Source organism: Macrotis lagotis, chromosome 1, assembly GCF_037893015.1.
Source record: "Macrotis lagotis isolate mMagLag1 chromosome 1, bilby.v1.9.chrom.fasta, whole genome shotgun sequence".
Classification (NCBI taxonomy): Eukaryota; Metazoa; Chordata; class Mammalia; order Peramelemorphia; family Peramelidae; genus Macrotis; species Macrotis lagotis.
The window spans coordinates 110,502,255-110,514,210 of record NC_133658.1 but is presented as its reverse complement, the minus strand read 5'-3'; the positions used below and the strand labels follow the sequence as shown (position 1 = coordinate 110,514,210).

The following is an 11,956-nucleotide window of genomic DNA, read 5'->3' as shown; positions in this document are numbered from 1 at the left end:
CCGGCCGCCCGAGTCTCGCGGCCCTTCCCGTGCCAGCCCGCGAGAAGGCCGCCTGCGCCTGCGCCTGCGCCTGCGGCGCCGGCCCCGGAAGCGCGTGCGGGAGCCGCCGAGAGGCGGCCGGGCCTGAGCTCGTCGGCCGCCGTAGCCCCTGCGAGGGCAGCCCGTGCGAGCCGCTGGAGGAGGAAGAGAAAGGCAGAGAGTCGGGTTACAAGATGGCGGACTTGTAGTGGTTACGGCGGCGGCGGCGGCGGGAGATCGAGCGAGCCGGGGGGGTCCGGGGGGCGGGCGGAGGGAGGGTGGGCGTCCCCGAGGAGAGGAGCCGGCAGCTAGCCCAGACCGGGGCGTCGGGGGCTCAGCCGCTGTAGTCCGCCCTGCGTGTGACGGCTCCCTGGAGTCATGGCGAGCTGGGGCCTGTGCTGAGCCTCAGCCGCCGCCGCCGCCGGGTGGGCTGCCGGGACTGAGAGGGTCCCAGCGGGCCAGCGAGGCGGCAGCCGGGGCCAGGGCGCGGCGGCCAGCCACCATGTCGGATACGCGGCGGCGGGTGAAGGTGTACACGCTGAACGAGGAACGGCAATAGGGTGAAAGGGGCACCGGGCACCTCTCCTCCACCTACGTGGAGCGGCTCAAGGGCATGTCGCTGCTGGTCCGGGCCGAGTCGGACGGTGAGCATCCGGGGCGGGCGGGCGGCGGGCGGGCGCGGGCTTCCCGCTCCCCCGGGCCCTTGTTTACCCCGAGCAGCAGCTGTTCACGCTCCCGCCCCGGGCCGGGCTGGACTCGGCTCCCCCCGCCCCCCAGTCTGCGCGTGGGGCCGAAGGAAGGAGTCGAGGGCTCTGCCCAAAGCCGGGGTCCTGCTCACCCCCCCCCCCCGGCCACAAAACTCGGACCGATTGGGAATTTTTTTCCCTTAAAAAAAAAAAAACAAACCACCTCGCTCGTCGTGAACCCGCGACCCCCCGGTGCCCGCCACCGACAGGTGCTGGGGAAATGCAGAAGCCTCCCCGGGCCTGGCGCGGCCGCCCGCGGACTGTTGCCACGAGACGTGCACACACACGCACACACTTGGGCCGAGGTCGCCCCGGAGTAATCCTTTGTGGAGGCCGCGGGGGGAAGGATCCTTGACCCGGCCGGCCAGCCCGCAGCAGCAGCAGCCTCGGAGACACCCGAGCTGGCCCAGTGTGTGCGTGTGTAAACTCGTGTTCCTCGATGGGTGATGGAAGTTTTCACCTTGGGGAAGAGAAGAGCTGTATTTTGCCACATCTGATTATGGGAGCTTTCCACGGCCCAGAAGTGAAGCTGTTAGAAAAAAAGAAGAATTTTACTTAAAACCTTTGGCTCTTCTCACCTGCACTTTCCCTTTTATTTTTAAAAGAGTAAAGAAGTTGCTTCAAAACAGGGATTGTTTCATTCTTTGTATCTGTATCTGGTAGGCACTGGAGTAAATGTATCCTTAACTAGCTACATAATTCCGCCTGTAAACGATGTTTCAAATTTTCTTCTTGGGTAACATGAATAAACGAAAGATTGTTATTTTGTATTGTTAGCCGAGATATTGTTACTATTGTGTGTGTGAGAGAGATCTTGAGTGAGTTTTTTCCATTGGCCAAAAACAGTCATGTGGGTTTTTTAAAAAAAATTTGATTTCAGTTGATTTTTAATTGACATTTGGTTTCCTTAATTTTCTCTCTTCATTTTTTTTTTAAAATGCTGGAGGTGTGAGAAATGAGTTGTATTTTAAATTAAATGTGTTTGCTCCGTGTGGACAGAAAAATGCAATTTGGAACATATTTCTTTACTTCAAAACAGATGTCTAGCTGGCTTAAAAGTCATGAGAAGTTTTCGTGTGTTGTGAATTTTTATTTGTCTTGTTTTGGTTTTTTTAAAGTTGACATTTTAAAATATTTTATTCTTTTCACCTTTTAGGGTCACTACTGTTGGAATCAAAGATAAATCCAAACACTGCGTATCAGAAACAACAGGCAAGTAGTTATTTTTCATTTAGGATCGCTCATTAGATCAGTGTATTATCAATTAGGCACAGATCGAAAAATTTTTTTGTTAAGACAAAGTGTGTTTTGTAAGCAAAATAACAAATTATGGCATACTTTACAAGTGAAAAATTCTTTTGGGGAAAAAAGTGAAATTTGTATTTGGCTATAATTTGTGAAAATGTCTTACTTGAATTTTGTTTTTTTATTAGAAAATGCTGGTGTGAGTGTTGTTGGAAGAGCATTTCTATATCTAGATAAAAGGAAATTATAATTATAGAGTTTTCTTTAAATCAAGGAGAATCTGTTGCGAGTGAAGTTCGATTCCTTGAATTTAGTAAGATTGAAGTTTAAAAGTAGCAAACCGCTTTTAACTCCCATTTTAAGGAGTATTTTTAGTATACTGATAGGAGGATACTGATGGGAGGATAAATGTGTGTATTGCCATTTCTTTGTTTTGTATTTGCCAATGAAATTAGTTATTTCATTTAGGAAAAGAGAATTACCTTTAAGTTTGCTATTTATTCCAACATAATTATTTTTTAATCTCTTGAGAGTGGATACAAGGATTGAAACACTTCTTTTGCTTGTGTATTTAAAGTAACTCTAATGTAGAATTAAGTTTTTAAAATCTGAATTTTGGAATTGCCTTTAAGTTGGAATACTTAATTATGAACATTTGAATGTACATGAATAGTAATTCAAATATATGAAGAAAAGTTATATGAACAGTGAAACTCATAGTGAATTTTCTTCATAATTTTCCATTTCTCAAAAATTGAGAGATTTCAGTGGAATTTGTTTTTCTTAAATTATTCTTACAGAGAGCTAGTTTTTAAAAATGTTTTGTGTTAGGTCTGTTTGGGATGAGAACAACTGTTCAAACAATGTTCCACCTACACTGAATATACCGCAAATCTACCAAGTCCCTTTCCATATTATATTCTCTAAGAGAATGTAAGCTCCTAAAGGGCAGTAACTTTGTCTTTTTTTTTTTTTGGCCTTCTTTTGTATCCTCCAATCTTTGGTATATTGCCTGACATGCAGTAAGTGCTAAATAAATATGACTTAATGGTCTAGTGGTTCTCTCACTATCCCCTCCCCCCCTTATTTGTATGATTGTAACATAGTTTGAGACCTCTGTTGAAAGGAGGGAGGTCACATGTCTCAGAGAGAGAGGTAGATGTTGACTTAATATGAGAAGAGTTTTCACAGCAATTAGAGTTGTTCAGAGACAAGAGGGAAGAAAAACTGCTAGCAATTCAGACTGTCTAAAAGTGGATTGCGGTACCAAGAGATAATGAGGTCCTATCTCCTTGAGTATCTCAAGCAGATACTGGACAACCACTTTGGTGTGTGTTATAGTTGGGTTCCTTTTTTGTATGAGTTGGTCTAGATGACTTCTGAGATTCCTTCCAACACTTAGAATCTATGAATTTCCTGTCTCTGTAAATCTTATAGTGGAAGCTATTTGAGTAAGAGTAGTTGAGAAAAGATAATTGCCTTAACCACATGTTTAAAAGATGACCTCCAAAGTCTCTTTCAGACTTGAAGACTCCTTAATATTCTCTCCACCACAGTTTATTCTAACATTCATTTTAGACTAGCTTCAACAGTCTTAAATTATTGAAAATAGTGGGAGGATAGTATATAAGATTTATAGTGTGATTCCATAGCATGGACCTAAGAATTTCAAAGTGTATCAAAGTTCCAGTAACATTGTAGAAGTACCTTTAGAATTAAATGTTTAAAATATATATATATATATGTATGTATATATGTATTTAATATGGCTGCTATGGTGAGTTAACTAGAATTTATTGTTGTTACTATGCTGACTATTATAAATAACTGCAGATAAAAGCTTTGATTCTTTTGCAAATCGTGGTAGGAGGAGCTACTGGTTTTTATATGATTACTTACATATTATCTGGAAAATCACTGTTTTTTTTCTGTACATATATTTCCATTCTTAGACTTCATTCATGGATAATTCCTTGCCTCTCATTTCTGCAGCACATTAGGGTTTCTTACATGCTTGCAGATCAGTTCTTTTTAGAACCATAACATACTAAAAATGCTTTTATCAGAGAACTCTCTCAGTGAGAATTTAGCAAAATCTTACTTATAAATGAAACTCTAGTCTGCATAGGATAACTTCTTGGTTTATGTAAATTTCATGTCTTAGAACCTGGTCATCTTTTTTTGATTTTGTTTTACTTGATTTCTTTGAATTTTTGTACATTTGCCTCTTATTCTTGTTAAATTAATAAAATCATGTCACAGAATTTTCAAAATTTTCAAAGATATTTTATTAGTATTTTCAGTTTGTTAAGGGATTTTTATATTTTTTCTTTTTTAATTATCACTTGAAATTATTAAACAGTTTTGTACAGAAATCTTTTTGATTTATAAATGATGCAAATGTATTCTTTAGTTCATATTTTAGCTATCATTATGTTCATATTTAATGGCTATTGAATATAGAAATAGTTCCTTAACACTGAGGATATTTGCATTCCTTTTAAATGTTGATAAGTGTCTTTTTTTTTCTTAAAATTGCAATTTAAAAATTGAAAAGATCCTGCATTTTAACATGGGTTAGAATTTGAGGTGTTGGGACAAAGGGATGGATCTGGACCTTTGAGTTCATTGGCATAGGCAGTTTCTAGTGTGGAAACTTCCTCTACTCAGCAGTTGGTGTAAAAACTTAAAAGGAATGAACTTGGACACCAGGAGAGTAGGACTTGCCTAGGATCACATAATGTATATGTGGTAATCAGCATTTGAATTCCAAGTTTTGATTTAAAGACTTGTGTCACATTGCCTTTTCCTTTATTGAAATGAATTGAACTTGTGGGTTGGGGAAAGAGGGAAAACTTGTCTATTGAAGATGAGTCAAGAGGAAATAGACCATAGTTTCCAAAGAGGTTTTTACGTGAAAGGGAATACTTAGTGAGAAGAATTGTTTAGAAGAATTGAGAGTTGTTGGATCCTGTAGTATTCATTGTTTGGACATTATTAAATATCATGATTTTAAAGTAAAATAGAAAAATGATCTTTTGGTTGGTTAAATCAGAGATCTGGATGGGACTGACCTTTTGAAGATTGTACTGTTTATATCATAATCAATTAATCAATGCTTTTAAAAGGATAGGAAACTGGTGATGACATGTGACATTTTCCTCAATTTTAAAGCTAGAACACATGACCCAGAAAGCTAAAATAACTTGATTATAGTCACATAACTTTAGGCAATAGTGCTTCTCAAAAAAACAAACAAACAAACAAACAAACAAATATATATATATATATATATATATTCAAGGGTGAAGGACAATCATATAGCAGAAAGTAAAAAAGAAATGGGAATAGCATAGGAGGATGAAAACCCGGGGTGATAGTCAGCATAAGTCAGCAAGACTTAGCTCAAGGATGTGGTTTTCATGCTTTTTAGTGGCAGAGATAGAGGAGAGGAAGCAGTGGCAATGCTTAGGTAAGTAGCAGGTCTTCATTGCAACTCTTAGCTTCCTTACTGCCTTTGCACAGGCTATCACTCATAGTTATAATGCACTTCTTACCTCTCCCTCTCCCTCGTATAATCTTTGGCTTATTTCAAGACTAAAATCAAACGTTACCTCTTTGGGGGAAGTTTTCCTTAATTTACTTAATTTTAGTGCACTTTCTCTCTTTCCAAATTTATCTATTCAAATGTTGCGTCTTCTAAGAAAGTAAGAAACTACTTTTCTTTTTTATTTTAATCTTTTAATTAGGGTTCTTGGGTTTTTTTTTGCTGAGATACTATAGTAAGAATAATTGGTGCCACAGTCTCCCAACAACCTCACTCTCCCATTGGTACATTCAGAGATTGGGGGAAAGTGGACTTAAGCTTAGAGAGACTATGTGGCAAAGGGGTAGTAGTATGGGAATATTTTTCATTATTTTTGTACCCCTTACAGTATGCCTTGCAAGTAGCAGGTATTTTGTAATTATAATACACATATTAAATTGAATAGAATTATAGGAGGTACTGTGAAAAAATAAAAATCCTTCGTATACTAAGTAAACTTATAAATTGATTGGGATATCTAAAATATAGTTACTAGAAAAACAAGGAGGCAAACATGTAAGCAAATACCAAATGTACAAATGTTAAGGATTAGGAATGATTTAAGAATAAAATGAACAATTTGGGAATGTATTTTTTCCTGCTCAAAATAATATTTTTAGTGTATATGTGCCATGTCTGAGAGAGAGATAAAAATATAGCCTTATATTTCTAAAAGTTATGATCTTTTTAGGGATGTTATTTGTCTGGAGGAGGAGAGAAAAAGAATAGTACAATGTGTAATGAATTAAAATGTAAGAGAATTGGTGCTATCAAAATTCAGAGGAGGAAGGGGATTGATTATATAGACCAGGGACATCAGAGAAATCTTCCCTTGAAGATTTAATTCCTCGAAGAAGAGACATGCAGGTATGAGAATGAACAAATTGTAAATAGAGTTGGTGATGTAGTAGCCTAGAATATTGATGGGAACTGTGTTGGGAATCAGAACTAGTTGGATCAGATGACAGACACACAGGCATGCACACATGATAACATACCAAGCTAAAAAGTCAAGAATCTTGAATTGTAGCCCTGGATGTGCCATGAGTTAGTCATGTGACCTAGTCAAATCAGTTCCCCTTTTTGAGTCTAAGTTTTTCATCTCTAAAATGACAAGTTGGATGAGATGCTCTGTAAGGCTTCTGTCAGTTCTGCCATCATGTGATTTAAGGGGTTTATGTATCATGAATAAAATATAATCAGGCTATAAAGAATTTTGCTATATTAGGAAGTTTGGATTTGACAATAATATGCAATTACAGGTTCTTGAACATGATAAAAGTGGTGTTTTATTAAGTTAATTTGGCAACATAAAGCACAAGTGGCTTGCAGTGAAGAGCAGTATGTATAGAAGAGAGGATTCAGACGATGGAAAAGCAATCAGATTATTTCTGAAAATTTAAAAATCAAGTGATAAAGACCTAGATTAGGATAACAGTTGGAATGAAGGATGAAAGAACATTTCAAAGGAAATCTTAAGAGTCAGCTGATTTTTGCTGGTTGTGGGGAGTTAAAGATAACCTCCATGATTAAGGCTGAATGTGGTCCACATTCATAGGATGGTGAAGATTAGAATAGGGAATGCTGTATATGAAAGTCAGGAAAAAAATAGAAATCTACTGAATTCAATTGGAAATAAGGAACTAAGGGTTGGAATGAAGGCTGAAGATTTTAGAAGTCTTCTAACAAGAGTGGCTATCACAAAAGAAACTTTTTGAAGGAATATGTAGTAATCAGCATTTCCCTAGCATTGTAAGGTTTACAGAGTATTTTTATCATGATCCTCTAAAATAGATGGGATCAGGAAAGCTATTTTGCTTTTGGAGGCTATTCAGGCCCAGAGTGGTTTAGTGACTTAACCATGATGATCATCACATAGACCCACTTATCATTTGAGTCCAGATCTAGAACTTTTTCTGATTTTTTTTTAAGAGCATAAAACAAAGCCAAAGTCAGAACCTTTTGGAACTCTTACATTTCCTTATATTTAAGGAAAGGAAAAAAGATAGCAGTCAGTCGGTAAACATTTATTAAGTACCTTCCATGTACCATGCACTGTGTGTAATACCGGGCATACAAATATGAAAAAAGAAAGACATCCCCTTCCCTCAAGGAGCTTACAGTCTGATAGTGGAACACAATATCCAAGGTAGTGCAGCCAAGTAAGAAACAATATATTTGCTGACCTTCCTCCTTCAATGGAGCTTTTGGAGTTGTATGACCCTAGTGGTTATCTGATCCTTATACTAACATCTCAAGTAGTAGCTCAGTAGAAGCAAATATTGTATCATGTAGAATAAGATATATATATATAGTTGGATGGATGAATGGGTATAATTTAGTTACAAAGAGATGGTTGGTGATTTTAATAGTAGAATGCATGAATTTAAAACCAGACAGTGGGAGTTCAAGCAGGGAATAGGGAGTAATAAAATGTACAACCAGAATAGTGAAGGTCCTTAAGATTGTGCCATCTGAAGACAAGTTGAAAAAAAAAGTAAAAATATTTACTTTGAAGAAGAGAAGACATAGAAAGGATATGAAAACTGCCTACAAATATTTAAAGAGTTGTCAAGGGGCAGAACTTTAGGATTGTTTTGTCTTTCCTTAAAGGATCTAACTAGGATCTCAAATTTAGATCTGGAAGGAAAATAGGCAAATTTTTTAAAAGACAGAATTAAGGTTATTGTAGGGGAAAACTCCTTACTGTTTAGAGCTATTCTATCCAAAAATAAAGTCTTCAGGCAGATTGAAATAACTACTTCTTTGTGTATGTATGTTACTCGAGCTAGCTTGGTCAGGAATGGTTTGGAAGTCTCTGATTCTGAACCTATGAAATGAAGGAAGTGTACATAGACTGAAAACATTTAGCTTCAGGAGTCTCCTTATCTGGAGTATAAAAATTTTTTTTTCTAAAAACCTTTTGAAGGCAGGTGAAGCTATTGTAAGGAACATGGATATTAGGTAAATGGGGAATATACATAGAAACAGGATCCTCAGGAGGTAAGAAGTACATTTAATAAAGAAATGGAGATATTTCTTCATAACTACCAAATATTAGAGAATGAGACTTAAGACTTTCAGTTCAGCTACTTCATTTTTCAGCCAGGGAAACTGAGTGAAGAGTTCTGATGAAGGTGAATTGGTGAGTTAATGCCCTAGATGGGGATTAGATCCTTGATTATATGACAGGAATCCAGTGTTCTTTTCACCATACCCCATTGTATCTGTCTTTCTCTGATATTGACAAAAATTAAAAGGGAAAATTCACAGAAATTGAGGATAAATTTAAGATTTTTGGAAAATAGTCTCAACTTTTCAAAGAAGAAAAGGTGATAAACACATTCAGTTTCGATCTATGTTTAGCATGATTACAAATGGAAAGCCCCGATGATTGCTTTCTGTCAGGGGCAGGGAGAAAAATTGTTAAACTCAAGGCCTTACAAAAAAAAAGATTGACTAAAAACTACCATTGTATGTAGTTGGAAAAATAAATAAAATATTTTTTTTTAAAAGAAAGGTGATAAGGTCATCCACTAAGATTGAAGCCTATTAGGTGGTAGGAAATTGTGAATTTTAAAAGATTGTGTAATGTTTTCTGTGAGGGAGCAGACTGAGGAAAGGATTACTATGCACTTGCCAGATTAACATTTTGCATGAATTCATCCTGAACAGATTTTCATGATTCTTTGTGGCTGGGAATCAGGAGTGAAGAAAGTGTTTGATAAGTTTGGGTCAGATGGAAGAAGAATAATGTAGTGATTATGAGATTATGAGAAAATGACCCTTCTTTTCCTATAGAGAAAATAAGGTGATTTTAATTTTTTTACTACATATTTTATCATTTTAATATTTCTAAGGATATGAAAAACTACTTATAGAGGAACAAGCACTCAAGTAAAGTATCTTGCAAAAGAATCTGAGATTTGGGTAAAGCTGATATAAACCTGAGCTGGGGGGAAGGCTTGATTTTCATTAAGTCAAAGACCTGTCAATCATCTCTGTAGACAACTAGCTAGAGGAAACAAATAGGAAATAAGAATTTAGAAGATTGTCTTTGGTCACTGAACTGCTGAGAGGAGCTGAATTCATTATAGGTGATCATCTCACAGTGTTGCTGTTAAGTGTACAATGTTCTCCTGGTTCTTCTCACTTCACTTAACATTGGTTCATGCAAATTTTTCCAGACTTTTCCATTTCTAAGATAACAATATAACATTCCTATACCATAGCTTGTTTAGCCATTCTCCTATTGATAGGCATCCCCTTAATTGCCAATTTTTTTGCCGTTAAAAAGAGAGCTATTATAAATATTTTTGTACATGTGGATCTTTTCCCCTTCTTTATGATCTCTTTGAGATATAGTAGTGGTATTGCTGGATCAAAGGGTATGTACAGCCCTTTGCACATAATTCTAAACTGCTCTAGAATATTTAGAAGAGTTCACAACTCCACCAAAAGTAAATTATTGTCCCAGTTTTCCCACATCTGCTCCAACATTCATCATTTTCCTTTTTTTGTCATTTTAGCTAATCCTGATAGCTGAGAGATGGTACCTTGGAGTTATTTTAATTTAAATTTCTCTAATATATAATGGTTTGGAGCAATTTTTCATGACTAGATTGTTTTAATTTCTTCATCTGAAAACTGCCTATTCATATCCTTTGATCATTTATCAGTTGAGCAATGACTTGTATCTTATATATTTGACTCAATTCTGTGTAAATTTTAGAAATGATTCTTTTATCAGTAACACTAACTGAAAATTGTTTCCCATCTTTTTGCGTTCCTTTTATCTTGGTTGCATTGGTTTAATTTGTGCAAAACCTTTTTAATGTAGCTGAAATCATCCATTTTGCAATTTATTATGATCTCTCTCTCCTTTAGACATAAACTTCTTCCCATTCTATAGATCTGACAGATAAATTATTCCTTATTTTCCTGATTTATCACCTTTTATATCTAAATCCTGTACCCATTTTGACCATATCTTGGTATAGGAGTGAGATATTGATCTATGACTAGTTTTTGCCATACTGTTTTCCAGTTTTTCCACCAATTTTTGTCAAGTAGTGAATTCTTGTCCCAGAAGCTAGTCTTTGGGTTTGTCAAACAGTAAGTTACCATAATCATTTCACTATTTCTTTTGTACTAATATGTTCCACTAATCTTCAGTTTTGATGACTGCTGCTTTATAATATAGTTAGATTTAGAATGCATTTTTTTCCCCATTATTTCCTCTCAATATTCATGATGTTTGTTCCTTCAGATGAATTCTGGTACTCATTTTTTTAGTTCTATAAAATAATTTTTGGTAGTTTGATTTATATGGCACTGAATAAGTAACTTAAGTAAAATTGTCATTTTTATTATATTAGCTCAGCCTAACACGAGCAACTGACAGTTGTTCCAATTGTTTAAGTCTGACTTCGGGTGAAAAGTTTTTTGTAAATGTGTACGTAAAGTTTCTGGGTTTGTCTTGGAAGGTAGTTTTCCAAGTATTTTATGTAGTCTATTAGTACTTTAAATGAACAATGATAAAACAGAAGCATGAGAGAGATAGCAAGTCTCTTTGTTTCTCTTTGCTGTGGAGACTAGACTGGTAGGGACAAAACAAAAATAGTTAATCTACAATTGAAACTCAAGATAAAACAAGAGCTCCTTTTTCCTTTGATAAATTCAGGTCATCAGACCAAGCCTCCATCCCATGGTATAGAAAGAAAATAGATATGCTATGTCTGAGCTACTATCCGTGATGATTATGAAGAATCTGCAAAGAGTTCTGTACCTATAGGATTAAAAAAAAAAAGCAAATATTCCTATTTTTAAAAAAACCTGGAGGATTAGAGTCAGCAAATATTAGATTTATTCCTTTGTAAAAATTCTAGAAAATGTTGCTAAAGGGTCTGGATGGAGAACATGTAGAAAAAACCTTTTTGATTTCTTTCATTCTTTGAAGAGGACCAGTGATGTCACAGGTGACTCTTCCTGAGTCATCCAAGTTTAGTGGCCAGAGATATTCAAGACAACTGGTAATGGACCAGGAAGCAGTGAATCACCATGTTATCTTCAGTTTCTGACCAAGTTCTTAATTCTGAGCTCTCTGAAGTGCCTCTGAAGTTCCCTAAAATCCCATATGTGAAACTTAACTTTTACTTCCTTCTTTTTTTCTTTAAATTTTATTTTTTTTCTCATTTTGTACAAGTGTTTTTTTACATTAATAAAATATTCTTTTTTAAGAGTAAACAAAATACCCCCTCCCCCCATGAATATAGACTTGCTTGAGCGATAAAGTAAAGGGGAGAGAAAAAAATTAAAATAAAAAAAATAGTAATAATTGTAGGTATGGCCAGGTGGTGCA

At 36.8% G+C, this 11,956-nt stretch overlaps 1 protein-coding gene across 1 annotated transcript in view; it reads left to right on the top strand.

The window, feature by feature from the left end:
- Nucleotides 1–511: 511 nt before the first annotated feature.
- The window catches only part of PPP4R3B (protein phosphatase 4 regulatory subunit 3B), a 77,120-nt gene continuing 65,675 nt past the window's right edge, over nt 512–11,956 (top strand). Inside the window, 2 exon segments of the mRNA XM_074206437.1 lie at nt 512–662; nt 1,921–1,976. Coding sequence (XP_074062538.1) covers nt 521–662; nt 1,921–1,976 — 198 coding nt within the window. The 5' untranslated portion in view covers nt 512–520.